General features: G+C 30.0%; 1 protein-coding gene across 12 annotated transcripts in view; it reads left to right on the top strand.

The window, feature by feature from the left end:
* Positions 1 to 26443, top strand: part of LOC113558925 (collagen alpha chain CG42342) — a 101172-nt gene that overhangs the window by 53780 nt on the left and 20949 nt on the right. For 7 of the 12 annotated variants that reach the window (XM_026964509.2, XM_026964514.2, XM_026964513.2 and 4 more), the window contains 9 exons: positions 3332 to 3367; positions 13769 to 13840; positions 15199 to 15273; positions 16631 to 16684; positions 17309 to 17374; positions 18747 to 18785; positions 20570 to 20608; positions 22777 to 22918; positions 25637 to 25713. In XM_026964509.2, coding sequence (XP_026820310.1) covers positions 3332 to 3367; positions 13769 to 13840; positions 15199 to 15273; positions 16631 to 16684; positions 17309 to 17374; positions 18747 to 18785; positions 20570 to 20608; positions 22777 to 22918; positions 25637 to 25713 — 600 coding nt within the window. The remainder of the gene's footprint in view (positions 1 to 3331; positions 3368 to 13768; positions 13841 to 15198; positions 15274 to 16630; positions 16685 to 17308; positions 17375 to 18746; positions 18786 to 20569; positions 20609 to 22776; positions 22919 to 25636; positions 25714 to 26443) is intronic. The other 5 variants (XM_026964516.2, XM_026964512.2, XM_026964518.2 and 2 more) reach the window with 3 other exon arrangements.

Genomic DNA, 26443 nt, shown 5'->3' with positions numbered 1-26443 from the left:
AATGTTCATTCATTCCGTAGGTAATAATGTAATATGTTTACTGCTTTGAACTGCCCAGAAAAAAAAAATTAGAAATCTATAAAGTGTAACCGTAACTCAAAACACTGTTCAAATATATACACATTTTACTAATTAATTTTGCTGTGGACTTTAATAATTATTTCTGTGTTATTTAAATATTGACAGAGTTCAATCGCGCTGTATAAATATTGCTTTCGATTAAATCCGCTAGTTCAATACGCTACGATAATGGTGCGTAATTAAGTTTAATTTATTTTTTATCCCTCGCACGAGTTTCATGTTTCTTATTTATTTTTTTAATTCGTTTCTCGTAAATATCATCTAAAAATCAACCTTATAGTGATCGTTGTGCAAACCATACCTTCGATTATTGTTATTTCTGAAGAAAAAAAACCGTGCGAGCTATATATACATTCGTGTGTTATAATATAAAACATTAATAATTATATATTATAAAATATTTTTTTTATGTATTTTATATACCTATACGCATTATTTATACGTTTATTGCGTCACTTGCGAGCCTATAATATTATACTCCATAGACGCATACTAACATCACTTATAACAATCCGTTCGTGTTCGGACGTCGCGTGTCACGACTATTATAATATTTAATTGTTATGTATCGTTGGTCGAGTCGAGCGAAAAACATCCAGACTGATCCATATAATAATATTATGTCTAGATAGTTGTAAAACCCTCTCGACCCGAACAGTTTATCGACAATCCAATTACACACGGGGACGATACAAAATAACAAAAACGGGAGCCGAACGGATTTGTACAAAATTTGCATTGTTATATTCTTCATATACATTCCATCTTCTTCTTATACTTTGTTATTTAACCATGTTTGCTGGTAATAATACCAGAGTATACAGTGGTAAAATTATTATCTACAGTTGATACTAAAATAATAATTTCTACGATAAAAAAAATACAAAATATACTTGGTTGTCCTGTTAGGAGTTTTTTTTTTATTAAAGAAACATTAACACAAATTATTATATTTTTATAAAGACAAAAATACAAATTAAATATAAAGACTATAAAATATATTTAAAATTTAAAATCTTTATGATAGATGAAAAAAAATGTAGAATGACGATGTTAGTTAAAAGTGGGAGTTAGAGAAAGTGGGAATCAATAGACGAAAACAATTTTTTTAAATCGGTCTTAATGGAGGAAAGCGCATTGATAAATCGATGTCGTAAGTCATATAAGGCACTATTATAATTGGAGAGCGTAAAAGAGAGGCTCCAATTTTAAAGAGGTAATACAATATTGCCGGTATAATATGCAAATGTGAAGTAAATCATAATCATAAATAAATTTGAAATGTTTTTCTAAAAACAGAAACATAGGATTTCACAAAGTTATCCCATTCTTGCTTCAAAATGTGTGCTCAAATTCGTGTATGTTCATGCCTTTTTTTCCCTAAACTTATATTTTAGGATATACCACTGCACTAATATAAGAACCCATCTTGTTCGTTTTTTCATTCAATCATTTTTCGTACATCGCTTCCAATGAGGGTGGTCATGAACCGTCTTTACACTACACGTAGTCTGTTGGATATCTGTTCATTCTATTGAATGGTCACGGAAATGATCGTTTTAGGGTAGGGAAGATGAGGGCATGGTTATCGCGTACCCGCGGCGTCGAACCGAGATGGATAACAATATACTGTACGATTTAACCACAGGGGACGCAATGAATATGTATGACCGGAAGATTTAAGCAATTTTTCCAAGTAAATCGCAACGGCATATATTTTTCACATTAACACCACAGCTGCATCAACATTAAAACATTATATTTGTATACACACCATACTTTGTGCGTATAATGCGCGTTTTCGTTATGCACACAGTAGTGCATGTAGGCCACAGATTGTATAAGAATACAATGCAGGCAATAACAGTACAATTATATTATGTATATAGATGTAATATATGGCCACGACGTCTCGCGGCTTATTTACGGCGAGCTACATTTAAAATTATTATTAACGTAGGTGAGCACATGGTATCGGGTGCAACAGTGGTAGTCGAGTCGGTTTTTTTATTCTATTTTTTTTTTTTTTATAATTAAAATTATTTTGTTTTTTTTTTCTCTGACCGTAAATATATTTTATTCGACTGGCACGCGCGTCGTGCATGGGCGTAACAGCAATGAGCGATATGTACGCCACGCTATTGCAGTGCAGCAGCTCAGTACCTATACAACAGATAGTGTAGAAGTGTAGACACTCGTGAATGAAATACGCGCGTATAAAAATAAAATATATTATTATACAGAGTAATTCTTATGTCGTGAATCAAGTTTCATCTTAGGAAATACAATGGATTTTTAAATCTTATAAGAAAATACCGTTTTTTGGTTTACGGTACATCGAAGAAGTATTTCCAGTTTTTGAAACTAACAAAGATTTATTTTTCATTTATAAATTCCATAAATTGTTTAAGATTATGCTTGATTTTTGAGAAAAGAATCGCCCTGTATATCTCACGATCGTCAAACTATAATAACATTGTACAGCGGCTCGTGCGTGGGTCTCTCGCACGCGGCAATGAGATAACGACATTTTCATACACGACGTACCATCTTGTTCAATATAATATAAGTGTGTAACTAGAAATACGCACCTCCCCACGCGTATAATGTAGACCGTTGGCCGTTGCAGTTCTACATAAACGTGTTATGCATTTATATATAAATGCGTGGTAAAAACCAAATAATATATAATATTTCGATCGCTGTACAATGATAACACGGTATACGCGCACACACACACACACACACACACACACACACACACACACACCCTAGCTAACTCGTGCATGAGCTTAACGCCCGATTAACCGCATGCGAATCCGACTCTTGGGCCTTTAATGTTTGTCATGCGCTCGACGTGTATAAACTATAAGACGTATAACATTATTTTAACTTAGGCGTATGTCGTATATTATAATATAGTGTATATTATATTATGATTATTGCATACGATAGCGCCGTGGCTTTGCGTATACACTGCACCGCGAGTCGTACACATGCATGCATAATATTGTTTACACGTATATTATATAAATACTTTATTATTATGATAATACATTATAATATTGTTTTGATACATTTTACCGTGGGACGAGTTTTATACATCGTCATATTTATAAATGTTATACACACACATATTATTATTATTATTGTTATTATTTCGAGAACAAAAATTAAAATGTATTGTAAATCGTATGTAACCCTTTTATTAACTGATGGTTTTTTGTTTGTTTGTTACTCGTTTTCACAGGGGCCCATTGGACTGGACGGACCGAAAGGCGACGTCGTAAGTAATTTATCATACATCAGTTTATTTGTTTTATAATAATAACGGTATCATACATACATAATGTGTAGAACAATCCATTTTACCCATTTGCCGTTTTTACTACAGGTCTCGAGAGATATAAATATTATCGTGACGAGCTTCAAATTGTGGCTAGGTTATTAACTACGTAATATTACATATTATTACGTATGGTGGGCAGTAGTAGACACTAGACAGGTATTACTGTATTAGATAGTATATTTTAACCCTATTTATATGTTTGTTTTAAGTTTTTGACGCGTTAAAAATCATTATAAAAATAAAACGATATTTGGTTCGTCATCGTCATCGTTTCCCGTCATATTCATTTGGGTAAATGACCTGTATGTTTTTTACATCGAAATGGTCATGTTATTTTCGCAAATCGATAATGACGATAACATTATTATTACTTTGTTATATATTTTTCAAGTTATAATACTAAAGTATGGTTATATTATTATTTATTGTAACATTTATAACGTACTAATACAAAACATCGCAAAATAGGCCAGTTATTTTATATTATAATACGATACATCTATACGAGTTTTGTGTTGTTATTGACGCTCTTCAGTCCTGTCGATGAGTTGACAGTTTTTGATTAGCAAATCCAAGACATCTTTGGACTATTATTGTCATGAAATATCACGTCAGCGGTATGCAACAAGTATTAAACTTGCATCTAATATTTATATACGATTTTAACTGTTAAATATATTGGACACTATCGAATCGATTATGTGCCGCGGCTTCCGCGTCTGCGTTGTTAGACGTCACATTATTTAAATTCTCCATGATGTGAAATCGTTATTTTATTGTTATTATTATTATATTTTTAAAAATAAGCCAAATTAAATGTTTCGTCCCCTCCGAGCTTTTGTAGTTTCTAAAGAATATGAATCGATATGGATATTATTTAATAAATAAAAATATACTAAATATAGTACCCGTTAAAATGTTCACGTTTCGCACGTAGCATCATGTACGTTGTACACGTTTTTTTATAATATATTTATAGGTCATAGGTACACTAACCCCACGGGCTAGGAATAGAACCACTACCTCACCACTGTTACCATCTATTCGTCCTATCCAGCGTTTATATAAATCGTATAATATATACCATGTGTTTCCGACTAATTTGCGGTCGGGTATGCATATATACACGATATAATGGTGACGTGAAAATGGAAGCTGTTAACGAGGGACTTTTTTTCTACCCTGTGTATACATATTATTATACAAGTGAAAGAATCTCCGGTGGCTGTTATAATGTATACCAGCTATTTCACGGAGGTAGCGGCAACGGCAGCACTTGCATCCGGCATACAACACTAAAGGATAACCATTTAAACATACCGTTTCGTTTTTAAACTAAACCGTGTTCGCACCCTCGTTTATACGTCGTCTTGTGTACATTTTAGCACCTATATATAGTATATATACGATGTAATAATACACATATATATACGTAACAGGTGTGGTCGATCGACGAGTGCAGATATCGAAAGCGAGAATGAATTTATGATCTTTTTGGCACCGTAAGTAACGCGTATTTCTTGTGTCACAGATAAGTCGATTTCGTATACATGACTCGTTAGAATATATTATATATATATATATCGTGTATGTGTGTATTCAAACGCTTTATAGCATGCGCGTGTAAACGCGTTCGCATAAAAATTTTTACTAGTTTTTTCCGTAAGGAAAGTTTGTACAGCGCATACAAAACAGCTATGCTTCCTCCTATCGCACTACACGCCACCCCATCGTTGTAGTATAGTTATATCTATATGTGTAGTTCTCTTCGATCCAAAGTTTTTAAGATTCCGTACGACTTCTGCGGTGAAACACGCGCATATTATACAGAATTGATTTCACTCGATATATAATTTATTATTACCGGTAACCCTCGGGTGGGTACAATGCAAAACTATATTATAATAATATATGCATGTTGGCAAGTATACACGTTCATTTACAGAGTTTGTTCACTATACACATGTTATCATTAGGATAATAAATATACTCATTGAAGTAGTCCTATGATTTTATTTTTGAAATTTCTTTTTTACCTCAAAATTTGGATTTTTTTTTAAATTTTACTGTTAAATTCATATAAGGACTTAAATTAAAAAAAAAAATGTTCAATGGCATTACTTGAAATTCCCATGAGTTGATTGATTTTTCACATAATATTGTTATTAACTTCTAACTGTCGATAACTTTTGATTTTTTTATATATACTCATATTTGATGGAGTGTCGTCGATTTCCGCTAAAAATGAACTTTATGTATTCCGTCAGTAATTTTTAATAACTATAACAGGGGTGGCCAACATGACTATGTACGCGAGCCACATATATTAATGCAATTATATCAAGAGCAAAATTATCTAATCTGTACTTTTATACCACAAAATTAATAAATATAGCTAAAAAACAATAAACATATCAAATTACGAAATATGAAATTATAAAATAATAATAATAATAAAAATATTTTTTTTTATAAAAGTAATATGCAAAAAAAAATTAAAACTTTGGTTTTTGTAAATAAGACCGCGAGCTACATACGTCGATAAAGATAGCCGCAATTTGGCCACCCCTGAACTATAATATGAGTATAAGTACACGACACTCTACAGTTAAACAATGAGTGTACTTGTTATAATATATTTATTATTTTAATTTTTTTTTTTTTTATATAGATACAATTAAATGTTGGTAATTTATTACATTCGAATAATTAGATTTGATTAGTGATTAAATTTACAAAAATAATTAATTTCATAGGAATAATATGAATTTTTGAAAGACTAATTTTATTGGTGCATTCGTTTTGTCTATCATTTTTTTTTTAAATAATTTATATGATATATTTATAATATTATTTTACTTATATAATAACTTTAAAAACATTGTGCGAAATGATTTAAATAGTTGAAGGTGTAAAATTATTATTTACCTGTATAGTGTGTACAGTGTGTACACAATACACACATTAAAGTTACTAAAAAATATAATATTATTAAATCCATACGTATAAGGTTCCCAAACTTTAAAATTCTGAATTTTATAACTAACGGAAAATAAAATGACTTTTTTCTAATTTGGCGGAAAACGATATTAGTGGAACGTAGAAAATGGAAAATTTATTTTTATCGGAAACCAGTGACATTGGTTTGACGTATATCATCATATTGATGCCATAATATTATTTGCGAGTGTAACTATTGAAATATTATGTTGCTTCATAGAATTATATAACAATAATATAATATTTATTCGGCTATTTTGCTACACAAAAACCACATAATATGGCAAATTATTAGTATATTCTACAAAATCTTCATTTGAAATTATACAGGTAGTTGATGAGTGATATCATTTTCGATCTTAACAATATATGAATGGAAATATCGGTTTTCTTTAAGATGCTTACATATAATGCTTGCAGAAGATAAAAAATTAAATTCCAAAAACCTCGTTTTCTGGATACTTCATTGATTATGTTTATTGTTAATGGTAAAATTTGAGTAGAAACACCCTGTGTTCCTACGTCATTATGTCAATAAATGACAAGTCCTCGCACACACAGACTATTATATAAATGTATATAATTTAATTGTATGCGTATACTACAGTTACAGTATACACATTTTACTGTTATATATCAACTTTTGAAGGTAAATAAAAGAAACTGTTTTAAATGGAAATTAGTGTTCATGAGTTTTAAACTGTACTGATTTACATTACGTGTAACCGTGTAGGTTTCATGTCCAAATCGCGTCAATCGTTTTTATCGCGCATGAAACCGCTTCGCCTATTTTACTGATCTACGTAGGTTTATATGAATATCGCTGGAAATAATAATAAAAATGTTTAGGCGAGGACGACATATGCACACCTCGATGTTTTTATTATACACCGGGACGTCCGCCGCTATAATATAATTGTCGCGTTTCCGGCCTTCTCGTATACGATAGCATAATAATAATATAGGAAATATATAATATCAACAATGGCGCAAGTTTTACTCTGCCGTAACACGGCTCATAATAAGTGTAATTTTCGTCTGCCTACACAATATTATATTCTTATTTATTATATAATAATAATCTGTTTTCATTCTGACGTAAAAAAAAAAATTTTTTTTTATAAAACGTATACGAGAATGTAGTCATCAAATAAAGAAGAAAGACTAATTGACGAATATATATTAGTAGGTATGCACTATTATGTTATGTCGCAACACTAAACATGCCTATTGCCCATACCTATGCGGGCTGAACCATCTAAACCAGAAGTTGCAGCGAGTCATAGGATTATAACCGTTGATTTCGTACACGTTAAATTATATTGTACATTAGCTTTTAGTGATCATTAGCTGAGAGTTCATGTGATACAATATATGCTTAAGTTCTTCAGTAATGTGTATAGTATACTGGGAATTATAATATTGTAAGCGCGTGTGTGTTTATCGAACACAACATTAACACTGTAATATAGTAAATCATAAATATGCGTGTTATTATTATACATCAAGTATTATAGTTCCTCATAACGTCATCTGTTTAAACTTTATTCGAGTGTTATAGATAAAAAAATAGTGTACCACATAATATACCCCATGTACGTATATTGCCACCGAATACTGTACGCCATTATATAATGTACAGTCGAAATCTGTATGCACTAATGCACTTAACTATGTTAACACGTGTTGTCGAATTTTAAAATCGAGTTAAATTTTTCTATACATAGTATAATAATAATATAAATTATATATTGTTATTCGTTATTATATATTGGTATATGTATATCGATATAATACCATGAACATATGATTATTCTTGGTTATACATATATTGTATATACCGTAAGAAATTTATAACCTAATTTTAATTATTAAACGATATATGAGATATTTTAAAATATATATACATAGCTGTTAAACTAAAATATTTTACAAATTTACACATTAACTTTAGCGTGAAGAGAATAATAATAATAAGTAGTAATAATACGATGAATTCTAGTAATATGAAAATTTAAAAGTTTTCTCATTATCTTCTACGACCACGGTGGTTCAGTTGGTCGGACTCAAAGTTTATAAGTCTGTTCTTTGTCTATAAACTGTAGAACTATGCGGTATTAGCTAGCACCAGGCCAAAGTATAAATCGTAAAATCTATTTTATTTAAAATATTATATTATTATTACATTATACGTATTTAATATTTATCCTGTTGTTAATTAGTTGATTTAATCTCCGGAAAGTTATATTAAATTAATTACAAGCGCTTATACACACATGTGAATTGTATCGTGTATATATTATGTATTAGGCTTATAAATAATGGCGATTTGTTTCCACTTTGTTTTTTTAAATTACGATTAGTTTATAATAAACGAGCAAATTATTATGGGATGAATTTATTATAATACGGTCTTTGTTCAGCCAACCAATTATATAATACCTATGCTCTTACATAAATATAATGTGTATAAGTGTATAACTATTTATTAGAGTAACCGTGACGATATTAATTATTTCACTATTACTTTGAAAAAAAAAACACGAACTTTTAAGTTGACTGTAATATAATAATATGATAATATGACGTATTAAATTAAAAATTAATTTTTACCATGTGAAACGAAAACAACGGTCAACTGTAGTAGAACAAAATACTATATATTACATTATTATACATAAATACATAATGGTATACCCACACCGATACCATAACAAATACACTCGTAAACAAACTGCAGTTTACAACCCGCAATAATAATAGAACTTATATTATAGGTAGGTTACGTGTGTTATATACGTATTATAGTATTTACCGCGGAAATGTATCATTGTACGTCCGCCTTGCTTCGGAAAACTAATGCTTCCGTTCGTGTTGCGAATACATTATTATGTATTACTATTATTACCAGGATGTATCATTATTTTATATAACTATATGCGTTATTGTCGCCTTTTGTATTATACAGGATGATTATTTTACCATGAACCTCAGACCTTTCAGATCTTCTTTGGATATCTTGGGAAATACAAGGCATTTGTTTTATTTTTTGTGTTTATTTTTCATTATTTTCACATAGATATTTCATACATAATAAATTGCCAATATCTCTCCAGAAGCCTTTTAATTTTTTGAAAATTCTGATTTAGTTGGTATAAATAATATCTGTATTGAAATTCAAACGATGAGTAGTTTCTGAGTATACGTTAGTAAATACTTTATTAACACCAATACACCATTCCATTCATGATAATATAGTTGGTAGAGTAGGTCCGCGAATTGCCTCGTATAACTAAACTAGGTTTTAGTAAAGTATAATATAATATTATATGATTTATAATATGTAGGAATTTAAAATCACTTATACGAGCGGTGATCGTGGAAGAGTCCTTAAAATCTGGTCATGCGTACGTAAATGGTCTTCGGGCAGAGATGGACGTATTTTGTTGTCGAAGTAAATCCAACGTGGCCGTATATTTGTAACATTATAAAATATCCAAAATTCATAACAATATGAATCATGTTTTATTTCAAATGGTGACCGTTTTTTCGATGTCCAAACATGTATAATATGTATATTATTACTGCACATCGCAGTCGTTGTTATATTTATGTTTATCCCGGCGCTTTCCTTGACTTTTCGATGATTCATCTTTGAGACTGTCTCAGCTCCGTACCTACACGCGAGACTGTCACCTTTTTTTAAACTACCCATCACAGACGTTATACATAATGACGTGTGGTTAAATAATATTATTAACTTTTCACAATAATTCATATACATTATCTTATAACGTATTATGTATTGTGTAATATTGGCCAGAATCTTTGAAAAGATTTTTTCGGTGGATTTCCTCGAATTCTACGAATAGTTGGTAGTGGTGTAATGGGAGGTAGAAGAGAAGCGGGAAATGCAAAACATGTACGTACAGAACATCTGGTGCATATTATATTTAATAGCCTGTTCGGTATGAATAAATATTATTAAGCGAATCTTAATAATGCGACAGAGCATATTTTCCTACGGCGCGTGCCGACTTCTTTTTTGGATACAATTTTTATTCGGCGACATGAGTGTAATAATTAATGATTCGGATATTTTTTGTTGTGTGATTTATAATATCGATGTAATGAACAGTTTTCCTTTCTGATTTCAGACAAAATATTATAATATATAAATATTACAAAAATCTCTTGTGTATACTGTACAGTGTACATTATATTTATAAAAAATATAATAATTTGTTCGTACCAAAGATCTCAATTACTATTATGTCATAAATAAAAATTACGTATATACTATATTACTTCTAGAGATTTTAACTAGTAAAATTTATGTGAAATTCGGTAATTAGGCAGAAACTTTTTGGTTTAATTGTTGTTTTAAACTTTTAAAATAATTTTGATATAATTTTTTAACAAACTTTTATTAAATGTACACTTATGTAAGAATGTTATTCTAATTTTTTATTAATCATCTCTAAATTTATTAATGGGAGGAAGCTACCCATATTGGCCATATATATGCGTTGTCTGTGTCATACATTTATGGTATACCAAATTTGCGTTTATCAGAATGGATTATGTGTTTATTCTATACTTAAATTTTTAAATTACCTATATATTAATTTTTTTAATTTGTGATATCTTACATACCTACTCATAATTTGCTTGAAAATTAAAATATCAAAAAAACCAATGTCTAAGTACATATAGGTAATTTTCATACCTTTAATTTTGAAAAAAAGACAATTCACTCTTATATTAAATCTAATTGCATGGTATCGTTTCTGGTGAATGTACATTTATTATGCTGCACATTTTTAAGATGGAGGTAACATAATGTATACGGGTAACATTATTTTAAACAAATGTATAAATAGTAAATACAGTAGGTATGCTTGTAATTTATATAAACTAAATAGTAAATTAGTTTCCAATTAAAAGTTACTGCGTCAGTAGATATATTTAAATTAAGAGGTCAAACCATTTTAATATCGGTAAAATTAACTAAGTAAGTTCGCCTAATCTAAATTTTTAACTATGTCTTGATATATTATTAAGTGATTGCAAGCATAGGTACATCAAATATATGTATAAATAAATATCATAATGATGTAGTTATTTTAGAAAGAAATTTCAACACTTTCAACTTTAGTTTTGATTCCAAACGTTTATTAGTGCTGAACCTATTCCATTCAGTTTATTTAACTGCATGAACGAGCTTATTAAGGAGAAAAATATAATCGCCTACGTCGTATTAAACATTTAAACGTCGAAATGTTTATTTGATTTATAAACGTTTTATTTTAATTATTATTGTAGTAATAAATTGTCAAGTACTCTACGTGTGAAAAGTCTGTGAATAATATCAATTTATTTTAATATTTATTATATTTATATAATATTACATAGAAGTATATATATATATATATTATAAATGTCGTTTATAATTAATAATGATTTATACATTTCTAATATTATTTACGATTTTTATAATTAGTTATTACTAATAGTAATAATGTAATAATAATAATAATATAACAATATTGTATACAAATCGATTTAGACATTCATTCGTTCGTTTCGATCGCTACGAGATGTTTATTTAATCATTACTGGTGGATAGTTACTGCGTGGGTCGCATAGCTCCTTTTTAGGAAATTAAAAACCCGTTTTTTTTTTTTTTAGTTTTTGTCACTGTAGAATTTTAATGATATGTAGGTACCTACACAAAATAACAATAATAATTATTATTATAATAAGGACAGTAACGGAAGACAGCTACATATTATTATAGTCTATTATTAAACGTTTTATCTTATAAATTATAATATTTTATGGGTTTGTATACTATGTGAATAAAACATATATTTTTAATGCTGCCTAAATCTAATAATAATTATCATTCACTATAGCGTGTGTCGTCGTCATGTATTACAACTTACAATACAATAATTTATGTATATAATTACCGGTAGAATTTTGTAACTATTGTATAAATATTAAAATCATTATCAAATTGTCGAAAAAGAAAATTTTAAATCTATTAAATTTAATATATCATATTAATACGAGTTAGTCGCCGATTGAGGGTGGTAAAAAAATAAAACTTTATTGATTATACGTATTAAATTTAAATCACAATTGTACATTAGCGATTTTTTACTTTAACCTAACCGTTATAAGTACCTAGATATGTGATATTAACTTTTTAATTTCAGTTCATTACCATTATCATGAATGTTTTCTTACTCATGTATATTATAAATTTAATAAATTTCAAGTAGGTTTCTACTTTACCGTGTCATTTAGAGTTGAATATTATCGAATTGTGGATATCATGTAACTAACATTGTGTTGTCTACATATTAGCTATAATGACAGCCACACAAAACGGCAATGTAGTAGAAAGCCTGTGTCAATTTTTGTATATTAATATTTAATATACTAACCGTTGATACCTAGGCCTCGAATTTTACTGTAGTCCGTAGAAATTTCTAACAAAATATAATATATCACATAAACATATATTTTAGTCTGGAGGTTTTAGAAATGGGGAGGGTTAATTTTAAACTGGGCGTTAAGCCGTACCCTATTTTTGAATATGTTGACAGAGTAAGAGATTCTAAAATAATAAACCTAACTTAACCGGATCCTTAAAATTTCACTGATTGCATAATAATTGTCCATAATCTACAAATAAAACGCTTATTTTAACAATAACACTATATTCCATCCCCTCGCTTTTCGCTACCGGCCACCATTATACACTGAATTTAACACTATAATAGTATATTATAGACATATACGGCAAATATTTATAGTTTACTCGAACATATCGTTCGATCATATCGTTGCGATAAAGCTGTCAAGTACGTTTATACGACCGTTAAACGGTCGTAAAAGTATGCCACCGCGGCTCGAGGGTACATATCTATATATTATAATATGTTTACATGCATATTTTATTATATCGTACACGCAATATGTATAATATTATATGTATATGATGTGATTTTTTTTTGTTGTTTACTATATACCCCACTACAAAATAATTTCTATCGCCACCCTCAGTGATGACCATAATTTTCCGCCGTTCCCTGTTTGTTTTTTTTACATTATTAGATATAATGTTACAACGCTATATTATCATAGTATAATATGTATGTATACGCGTGCTAATTATTCATTTTACCACGGTTGTGGTTTGTGGCAAAACGGTTTTAAAGGGTATCGTAATTACGTTCACATATTATGTTGTATGTATGTATATTCGTGTTTTATTTTTCCACAAACCGTTTAACATCAATTATTTAATATTTCGTGTGTTTACAGGGTCATCCGGGTGACAAAGGACAGAAAGGTGATTCCAGCGCACCAAACTTCGACATATATGCCGCGGTTAAGGTAAAATGAGAAATATAACATTGTTTTTTTTCCCCCCCCGTTTCGACTATATTATGTTTTACTTATCACCGTTTTCCTCGATCCTCACCTCATTCGCCTGGCGTTTTTCAATTTTTTTCTACACTTTTAACATCGTGTATATCTGTCCCGTAGCGGTCCTCGCACATATTATTATATATATTGTATTTACACAGATATACAAATAAAAAGGTCAATATATTAGGTCCTACATTGTTTACGCTGCGCCAAACACATTCGCTTTTCATGTATGAGTTTTTTTTTGGTATACTTGATAAAGGCGAGATAGGGTACTGGACATATGCAGTATAGGCAATATAACGCGCGGGTCTCAGAGGATTTTACCAAAAGCAATATCATACGCATACACAAAATACCTATACTACACATGTTATAAAACGACTGGAGTTTCTGGTTTTTTCCTTCGATTCTTTCACCTCGTTTCACATAGCACCGCGTTGTTTGATTTCATTCATACATACGTATATGAGGATTTTTTTTTATTTTTTTTTTTACCTCTCGGACCGATACATTTTTTTTTTATACTCACGTATTATAAATAAACAGGATAATTCACCAAACATACTAAATTCGTTTTTTTTTCTTTAACAATTAATTTATACAAATTTCGATTTTACGATTTTTTAAACACAAAAATCTACCCTTATTTTCAAAAACTTTCGAATCGTTAGTGCCATTTAAGAGGGTATTCCAGTAAATGGTTATATCGATATAAATTTATTTATTTTTTACACAAATCAGACTTGTTTACTGTACATCTTAAAACAGATTTTTTCATTTTGATGTAGGTATATAAATTTATATTCAAAATTTCGTATTAGTCATTTCTGAATTATTTTATTCTAAATAATATGAATAATAGTCCATGAAAATTTAGTTTTAAAAAATATTTGATGATTTAAAAATTGTAGCTATTAACTAGGTTATTTATTAATATTTTACAATTGTAAAAATTTACCGAGATAATTCATTATTAGGAATTAACTTTTTTTAAATAACATAAAAATACTTATTAAAATTTTCAAAAATGAAAAATCTGTTCAACAATAACTCACAGTAATAAAGGTTGGTTCTCATTTAAAATGAAAAAGTTTTTATTATCACATAAGAGTACGAGACACTTTAAATAGTATAAGAAATTAAGTACTTAAATATAATATGTTTTTCAAGAATCAAGTATATTTAAGAATTCCAAAAACCAGATTTTGAATAAATGCATTATTATAGAAAAAAAGAAACGATCATATTTGATTGAATAACTCTGTATAATATACAATATACAACAATACACATGAATAACAAACCACCAATTATTACAGGGAACCAGCAGTAAACGATCTGTAACAACGCTGAGAGGAGGTACTCTTGGATACGCAGAAATCGTAGCCGTTAAGGTGAACTATTTCGATATAGGTTTTTTTAAATACTATTTTTTATTTTGGTGTTTTTTGTAGATAGACTTCTATATAATATGTTTGTATTATTATTGTTATTAGTATTATTCTATTGTCATATCTTTTTCATCTTATACGCTTCCAGTAGTATAGATTTTATAATATAGGTGTTTAATCTGCACTTATTGTATTATCATTCATTGTGTGCGCGTGTGCGAAAATTTTATATTATTATTATTATTTATATCTTTTTGAAACTTTTTTCTTTTCTTTTTTTTTTGCAGTATTTTAGCTTTTTAGAAAACCAATGGTTTGGAAAAAAGACGATAACATATTTTTATTATAGTATATAGAGAGCAAAGAAACGAAATCTCACGATGTATGCAAAAATGTAATTTTTTAAACAACAACAAAATAACATTGTAAATGCTATATAGCTATTCTTTATCAAAACATTCGGAGCGAGTATATTATATTACATCCTTGTAACTGAATTTAATTTAATAGTACTTTCAAGTTTCAGTATTCCCGTTTCGTGTGATAGCCGGAAGTGATTTTTTTTCCACATAAGTCCCACGATTCCCCTGTGATACAGCAGCTGAGTCAGACGTTTGATATTAGGTACCTATACGATATGCGTTTAAACAACGCGCTCAATATACGCGAATATTGTCGAGTGTCGTATGTTGACGAAGTATCTGTTTCCGGACAAAATAGTACACGGTACAATATTACTCGCGTCCTACACGTATAATATATATTTTATGCACTCGTTATACGAGTTTTTGTCTTTCGGTCAGTTCATGCCCGTAGATATATAGCTATATCGTTTATGTCTTGTAAATATTATTGTCATTGCATTCGTCTCGACCCGTTATTGCCAAGACTTCCTCGAAAATCTCGTATCTACGCCGAAACGTGTTCATCACAATAGTCATATAATATTCGTTTTGGTTTTACTCAACGTCTCGGCATCATACACGTTAAAAAAAAAAAAACAATACTGTCGATTTGTACATTTACGACGTTTCTATACGCGCGTTCGGGATGTTATATTATCGTTGTCGTCATCAAGCCGCGTGTAAAACGATTTAATATAACGCCTTGAAAGCATTTTATTTTATTATTTTACTGCGTTCGGCAAACGATTAGGAGGTTTATAATAATGATAATACATACATCCCGACTGTGCGTATAACCACTCTTCCTTTTATTTATTTATTTTATGTATTTTTTCTCCGTGTCCTCTTGTCTTTCTTTCTCTTTCTCTCTTGTTGTTAGGTCCATTTTATTTTTATTTTGCATGAATTGCTTTGTTTTTTTTATTTACGGTAGTTGGTGGCTGGTTGGTTTATAGGGTCTACAAGAGCGTGGACATAACATATCGGCGGAAAGCATAGTCATGGTTAAAGTGAGTACAAATACATATAGCGTGCATGTTCGTATTCAGCCACAATTGTATGTTTTTTTTTTTATTATTAAATTATTCTGTCACACTAGTCAGTGGCACTACCTACGTAATTATAATAGTTTGATTTTTTAATGTAATAATAAATACATGATAGCAGACTGTTTGCAAAGTTAAATTAATTTAATACGTTAATCTTATTTGCAGACACTCTGCGTGTTAAGGGACGTGGACTAAATTTGTAAAAAATAATTTAATCATAATAACTTACGAAAAAAAAAAACCAATAAATTAATATGAAACCATATTCATACACGATCATTGAGTTTTTATTTTCATAATCTTTCCTGGGATTTAAATATTCGCAAATATCATATTACCTACTACCAACTCGTTATACAGCAGCAGGTAGTAATCGGTATATATATTTTTATAATACACTGACAAATCGTTTCCGGTCTATTATTTTCATCGATTTATACGTTGGATTTTGTGTGATCAGACATTTTTTATTTTTTTTTTTATATATATACACTTACAAATCTGGTCCCCTACCCTATTACCTACCCAATCGATGGTCGATTGTCCGATCGCTATATTTGTGTGCATAACGCAACTTGATTTTAGGGTGAGCCGGGAGAGCCAGGACCGCCAGGACCAACTGGGGCACGAGGACCCGAAGGAGCAATGGGGGTAAGTTGAATGAATCCGTTATTATTATTATTGATATACAATGGGAAATTTGAATATTATTATCGGAATAAGCGTGCGTGATAATGTGATGTACTATATTATATTATTATACGCGAACTGATACTGGTATCAACGACACGGTTTAGCGGCTTTTTAGTCTGCAGGTGATTGGGGTAGAAGGGGCTGGTGTTGGTTGTGAGGTGACGGACTTACACACAACCAACATCTGTTCACAAAACCATATGGTCAGTTTTAAAAAAATTTACTTTTTAAAATACGAGTCTTTGTTGTTGCTAAATATATTATATACTTATACATTGACATAAATGTATGTTCGTCCATTTATTATACAAACCCTTTGTAAAAAATAAACTCAAGGTCGGCTTAACTCATTTACTGTGGTATACATGCGAACCCTCTTATGAAAAAAAAACACGAGGTTGGTTACTAAATATAATAATGAACGATTCATTTTATTATTATACATTTTTCCATGACGTATACATATATATATATATATATATATATATATATATGTACTATTATTTTCAAACAGATACCATAAACGCTGATTTCGGCGGGTTTTCATGAAAAACGTATAATAAAATTAGTTGTTTACGATAGTTTTACAAATTTTGTAAACTATGCGTATCACGCATTCAATTTTTGTTCCAAAAAACCATCTAGCAATATAGATTTAAATTTTAAATCAATGCGTAAATACCATACTAGCAACAGTCTTTCATTGATTGTTAACCGGATTGACTCATTTGTTTTGGAGTTGATTAAAATAAAATTGTTTACCATAAAAACTGATAACTCAATAAGACGTTCACTGCTTATAATTAAATTCACGCAAGGAAAGTAACTAACGTTTTTGCATTTTCAAATCGTTTTATTTTTTTTACCAAAGTCAAATATTTAACTGAACTTTTATTAGCTAATCAATATTTGGAGCGCCGTAATAATAAGTTTCATTCAAAGTTGGATTTTTACGATTAGGTTTATATTATTTTTTTTTAATAAAGATATGAAAATATACAATCTGTAAAGGTTGATTAGGTTAGGTTTGCATGTAGCCCGATATAGGTACCTACATTAACTATAAACTATTAATAATACGCATTACCCTAAAACGCGGTAGGTACTTACGTTTTAATTTATAAATGGATATGATTCGATGAGGTTTTATCATTAATTTTCCGCTGGTTAATATTAGTGTATCTATTATACTCGACGACTCAACACATAGATGACACGCGTCAGCGATTGTGTAAACAAATAAATACAAAATACGTTTCGTGTATAGTTGCAGTGTATTATAATATATATCTACATGAAAAAAACGTTAATTTATTCTTACTAATTACAGGTAGAAGGTAAACAAGGACCACCCGGCGCTCCAGGATTGGTAAGTACCTCGGTATAATATGTATTGTGTTTCCATATACATATACTTAAACACATACACACACACAGCACCGTAATACGATACTATTATGAAATTAAATTATATTCGTATATCAGGTGTACACATATGTGTTTTATATAGAACCCGTTCATTTTATTAGTCTACTTATAAAGCCAAAAATCATATCGTATTAAACACACACATAGACAAGCGCTTGGTTATTTAGAGTGTTATCACTATTTATTCATATTATGCTCTTTTAGTACTTACGTATAAGTTTTCGAGCATAGTATAATACGATACTCTATTGCGGGATATTATACAAGTAATTTCATATTATGTTCAAAATTGTTCAATCTTGCGGAATGAATTACCGCGTTATTGATACGATATTATTTGACTCCACCCACGCTATAGATTACTGATTAGCCTTTAGGGCTATGTACTATTATATTGTGTTTACGATTTTATTTTTGTTACTCGGTTATATCAATATTTTTTGCAAAGGTACTATTTTATTCCTGATATTATATAATTATAACAATATACTGTTATATTATTTTTTGTATCACGTTTGTATTGAAACCATTTTTATTTATAATTCCCATTCGTTTTTACTCTCAAGTTAGGTTTCTTTTTCACAAACGATCTATCGATTGGCATGTTATGAAAGCTAGTAAACAAGTTACAACTTGCAGTTGTCGATACCGTGCAGATGCGTACTTTTAAATAACACTTACGTTAGGAACGTTGTCATCATGTCACAGTTTCATTAAACGATTGATTGCAAAGTAATATATTGAAAGTCGACGTGTTTTTGATTGTTCTCCTCTGTACAATATTATATTTGTTTGAGTGTAAGAAATATACGCGACGAGGTGGCAAAGTGTGTAAGTGTCATGCACGAACATTGATGATCGCGGTGCAAGTGCAATGCATAGCATCTACAGGCCTACTGGCGGGGAAATATACAGAAAAAGTAGAGAAATAACAGAAAAAGGTTATAGCTTGTGTGACGTTCGTCTGTCATATATTGTATATATGAATGTAACGAGGACATTGCAAGAAAGATGGAAAAAGTATATGTATACAAAGAGTTATAAATGTATATATATAATATTATAATATATATGTGTGTAAGTACCGCGATCCGAGCGAGAGAATATTATAACGCGGAGGGAGTGTTAGTGAGTTTGAGATCTGTAGTTGATGATATGGTGGAGGAGTAGAAGGGAAACGCAAGAAAATATTTACTCAGTTGTGGTTTACGGGCGGACAAGCACGGAAGGGGTGGAAAATAGGGGGTTGTATTATAATAGCCGCCGTGTAAAATATCACATAAAGATACTCCCTTAGTCTATAAATATTATACTACAGAGAGTTGGTTACGCGTGCCTCTCGTTCACACAGTTCGAATACAGTGGACAACGATGTAACAACAAAATCAAACATACACCTATATAACAATATCAGAGTAGTATGGCGAATAGGTATAAAATATAATAAATATTTCCTTTACAATTACACCGACACACACATATATAATAATTATTATATTATGTCACATATATATGTCATAAATGTGTGTGTGTAAATAATTACATAGTTCTATAGTTAAATATACCAAGAATTCACGTGGTTATATACATACTATAGATATAGTATTTTATTTTCTAATTTTTATGTAATATAAAATTGTTATGAACACATATTCTATGTACCTAACCTAACCTAACCTTATGTCTAAAGAAATTTGTTTTTTTTTTGTTTAATGATTAATATAGGTTGGACCAAAGGGCGACCGAGGAGAACAAGGGCTGCAGGTAAAATTTCTATTGTATATTTATTTTTTATCATATTAAAACCAGGTTGATTATTAAATTATAAATAATTTATTTTAATATTTCACTAATGAAAATAAATCGCTGAAATCATATATAAAAAATTATAAACAAATACGTTAAAAATGGAAAAAATTATTTGTGTTTGAAAGTTTTAGAGATTTTAATCATAATATACCTATATCACTTATTTCATAACCAAACAATTTTGTAGAAACATGTATTTTATTATTTTATATTTATTATACTTTAATTAATAATTTCATACACACGCGTCACACATACACATATTTTAACCTTATCAGTTATGTCACTTATGTCAATATAATATTATACATAATATATACTGATATAGTTTTCATGAAATAATATGTACAGTCATGTCCATTATTAATGTATATATAATGGTTTTATAATATTACTGGACATATTATTAACATGTATAGAGAAATTAATAGTTGTTTTTTATCCGTGATCTAGTCAGGTCTTGCATTTAAATTAATAAAAATGCCGTATGTATAAATATAAACGATAATCAATATTGATGAATACAATGTAATAAAATAAGCATTAAAAACTGAAAAGGAGACCACTCAGTAACAGAACCTCAGAAAACCATAATTGAATTAAACTTTTAAATTAATTACAAGTTATCTGTCTCTTGAAAAATGTATTTAAAGATAGCGGTGGATGTTTTAAGGTTAAGAGAGGCAAGTCATGTTATCAATGAGATGATTGGAGACTGATAATTGTTTGATAACTTTGAGTGTATATTTATACAGTGATTTTTTTTTTGACGTTCATTGACTGTTTATATTTTTAAATTACAGTTAAGTGCAGTGTTTGTCATGTACCATAGTTTATCTCTATCTTTATAGTAAAAAATCTTAAGGCTATGAATTGAAAGATTTTACAGGACAGACGTTCATTGGTTTTCCGGGCATTATCTGATCGCGTCTCATTTTACAACCTTTTATATCTTTTTAGTGTTTCGATAGTGTCTCTAAATCAAGTAAATTAAAAATATATTAGTAGCGTGTTCGTTATTTGTACTGGGTCGGAGTTAACATATTTAGCGTATGTGGCATGCAGATCTATTTAAACACACGATCATTTATAATTTAATCATCTAATGCATATTTAAATTGTCTATTTTCTGGAACTGTTTATAACTATAATTTTTTGCTTAATAATTGTAGATATACTAATAACAAATGTATATTGTAATTGAACAACTGCCCGCCATAATAAATAAATAAACACCTTAATAATACAGAACAAATTACTCAAAACGACAAAAGTTTATTGATAAACATAATATTACATATAAACAATTTAAAAAATAAAATTACATTCTGATTATAGTATTTTAAAACTATTTCACTTGAAACTTTTTCATTATAAAATAATTATGCATCTTGACCAAATGACACAAATAATTTAATATTTTAATTGTAATGGTTTTATTATTATTATTATTATTTAATAACACTGATAAAGATATTTGTTTATTAGTTGTTCAATTCCATATTTAACTGATTTGTGTTAATACGTAAAAATTCTTTAATTATTAAATGTTCGACTAATTATACCTATAGATATTATGTGCAATAAATTTTTCCTATTTTATATAATTATTATTACATTTAAATACTTGTTTTAATTTAATGCTTTCATACTTTAAAATAGAGTTTTATAAAAAAAAAAAAAAAAAAAATAGAAAACAAATTGTGTACCTGACTTTGGGACGCAATCGATAGCCTTCGGATTTATTATGGCCTATATTGAGATACCATAAAACCATACTGGGCTGAAGATTTAAATAAGCGTTTTACTTTTGAATATTGTTTGATGAAGGGGATGGGGATGAAGTAAATTGCTAATATAAGAGTTTAGTTGTTTACGGTTTTGCTTAATCTAACTTTACCTATAGTTAATCTTTTTCTAAGTAGTACCTATTTTGGTAGGTATTTTGTCTATGATTGTAATGTAATAATGTTATTTGGTTTTAATAAAGTTTACATTTATGTTTAAAATTCATTTTATGTATTTATTATTATTTAAATTACATACGCATTTCTTCAACAATTCCCTGTCTTGTTTTTCTATGTACAACCCGTTTAATCAAAAGGTGGTTTTATTTTTTTCAGGGCACACCTGGTCTACCTGGACCAATCGGTGAAAAGGGTCTTAGAGGCGACAAGGGTGATCGAGGATTGACGACGACGTTAAAAGGCGATCAATTCCCAACAGGCATCATCGAGGGTCCACCAGGACCACCGGGACCACCTGGTAACGAAATAGTTGTCGATAATATTTACTTAGACGCTTCGACGATATATTATTATCCTAGTCTACATGTTGTTAACATACTGTAGTAGTGTTTTGTTTTGACGTTTTATCCATCCTTAGCGACTAAGCATAATATTACAAATGGTTTTTACGTATTCACGGAATAACACTCAGTGTGATTCCCAGGTGCTCATTAAACTTTCAACTATGTTTACAATATTTAATTATATGTATCTATTAGAAAAAAGTAGTTAATTAGTACAATATTATCTATATTATTTATTCGGAACAAATTTTCAAAAGAACGACCACCGGGAACACACTTTATTCTGTAAATATAATATTTTACGTGTTATCGTTTTTATGTCGTTTGCCATTAGAGTATTATATTATAATACAGTATGTACAATGTATATACGTTATTCGTTTGCTGTTTATCAGACCTGCAGCACTATTGAATAGCTGCGGTGTCATAGTCAGCGTGCGGATAATATTTTATAACCTAAATGGATAAATGAATGGTAGAATGTATTTTAGACTTTAGTCATAGCGTAATGATGATCACTATGTGTTTTGTTTGTTGCTTGTAATTTTCAAGGTCCGGTCGGTTTGCGTGGCGAAAAAGGCGATCTGGGCCCCGTGGGGCCACCGGGACCCCCCGGCGAAAAGGGTCGAGGGAAAAGAGGAAAAAGGGTAAAGGAATTTAAAAAAAAAACAGACATGATTTACACATTTATATTATATGATATTGATTTACACTCTATAGCCCGAACTTACATTGGACCCGTGTCGTTCACGCACATAACAGCGGCGGCCGACATGCATGCACCGATGACGCATATAATGTCACAATGCAAATTTTATGAATGTGTACTTGTTTGCACGTTTTCGCGTGATTATCATCGTTATACATTTTGCGGGTTGGAGGGTGTGAGGGTGTTCAATGTTTCTGTGAAAAATATCGATATTTTCCGCAAGGAGATGTCGCCGGTGCATGCAAATAGCTAAACATATTAGGAGGGAGGGGTGGAGAAATAAAATCCAATTCGGATTCTTGAGCTGAAAGGCCAGTGACCGCCGTGTTTGTATAATATTGCGTTGTACCATCCGCAACAACGAATTCAATATTTATATTCTATTTGGCATACTATATATGTTTATAGGGCAGTATTTTGCCCGTCTTTTAAACCTAGTTAATATACTATTTATACACAGATTGATTCACCAATCATGATCACTTTAATTTTAATATTTGAATTAGCATTCACATAACAATTGATATTTTGAAGTATAAGTATACTTTACATGCTTTCAAAAATATAAGTTTTTGTATGTAACTTAAGCAGTTTCTGCTTACATACATATTATTATTTGTACAGAGTGAACATTCCTTTTTCACTGTAAATTATTATTGATACAGTTATGTTTTTAAAAATTCAAATATCTAAATTAAATTTTTAACAAGTAGTTTCTGGGCTGTAAAACATTATGCAATAAAGAAAAGGATAATTAGGTTGTAATAATAATAATAGGTTACAACCACACGAGTATCTACACGACACTCCCAAAACATCTATAAGTTCATGAATTAATCAAAACTATTCTCACACATCGAACATGTAATAAATAATAATATAATATATTATTATGAATTGCACCAATAATTATTATTTATTACTATATATTGTACGATATCACGCAATTATATTGTAACTATCGTCGTGATAATCATCATCACGGCGTTTATATTAATGCGTGCGAATTAAACATGAGCATCGTGCTGACGTAGGCTACGAGAAACGTTTGTGCAACTATAATTTTAAAAGCCCTGTGCATGTTTATATAGTACATACATACACACAGACATGTGCGTGTGTGTACGGGGGCGGATATCAGTAAGTGGAAAGACGATGGGGGTTGAAACTTCCTTCTTAAATACTATTTCAAAGACACTTTTTTAGTATATGAGTTAATTTATAAAATTATGTAACAATTTTAGTGTTTCATATTATTTCCTCAATATTCATAATCATCACTAATCATCTATGAGAATAAAAATAAATTAAACAGTGGTGGAAATGTCTGTGTTTTATTAATTAAAGCATTATTGTATAGATGGAATTTTGAACCTTCTGGTCCTATAAGATTCTACCATACTGTGTCTATGCATCTAGATCAATTGATATGTGCGTGAATATTTATTGTAAATCTGCATATTTTGTGTGTAGCTACACATCTTTTTTTTATCTTTAGATCCGCCCCCGCGTGTGTATGTATGAAGCAAGTTGTGTAGTTATTAGTGTATCCGCCTGCGTATCTATTATATGTAGTATATAGCGATTTTTTTTTTTTTGCACGTGGTAGAAGATTACGTACTTACAATATTATACCTATTTTTAAATCTGTACGTGATGTATTATATATATTTCATTTTATGATGTTTTATTTTTTCTCTGTGTACACTATTTATTACTACGTAATGAATGTTTTTATATTATATGTATAGATCGATAAAAATTGTGTGTTGTTCACATATCATCGTCTTCCAGCTCCGCGTTACTTTATTTTATTATTATTACTACTACTATCGTACCTATTGTGTAAAATAATAATACACCTAGATTTTATAATATTATGATATCGCTTAACGGTTTGTCGTTGAACTGTGTCAAATGGTTTTTTGTTTTTTGTTTTCTATAATCACCCGCTATTCTCCAGGATTACCAGGTCACAACGGCACGGACGGTATCTCGGAACCAGGTTTACCGGGACCCCAAGGACCTCCCGGCCTGCCAGTAAGTATATCATACACCCAATTCGCACACATCCGCTTGCCTGCGCGATAATACCTACATGGTTTTAATAAAGTCTTCCGCGAATGAAACTCGTATAATTGACTAGGCGCGCGGTGCTGTCACTCGAGCCGACAATACAGAACAGTTCGCTCGACTGCGTCGCGATATAATAATACAATAAGAGTATATTATAATATTTAATATTATTAAACTCGTTGCGATTACAGTAATTCACTCTTTCGACGCTTTTCATTCTCTCACACGTTTCAATCGTCACTTCGACCCTGCGCGCACTTATAGCCAGATGATTAGATATATATACCGACCTGAATCGCCATGAAATTGGTATAACAATTTCGTTGCCAGCAGTTGTATTGCATTATAATTATATATATAAGATAAATCGTCGCTCATCAGTTATATCATCTGTTTATGTGCTGTGCATAAATTGATAATGACGAGTAAAATGATAACTACATTTAATATCTATATATTATTATAATACGCAACTGATTTGGATTGGATATAACGCCAGTCTAGTCGTTTCGATGAGATATCAAATAGTGGTCGATTTAAAAATAACGCATTCCGAGTCGTTTTGCCTTATTATAATAAACAATTGAATGCTCGAAAATTTATTTTATTTTGTTCGACGGTTTTTTAACGAACGACTTTAGCTGCGCAGATATTGTAATGATATCGCACGACTCGTTATGTATTCTAAATGTTC

Source organism: Rhopalosiphum maidis, chromosome 1 (genome assembly GCF_003676215.2).
Source record: "Rhopalosiphum maidis isolate BTI-1 chromosome 1, ASM367621v3, whole genome shotgun sequence".
NCBI classification, from domain to species: domain Eukaryota; kingdom Metazoa; phylum Arthropoda; class Insecta; order Hemiptera; family Aphididae; genus Rhopalosiphum; species Rhopalosiphum maidis.
Note: the sequence above shows the minus strand (reverse complement) of the source record. Positions and strands in the feature narration are given on the sequence as shown.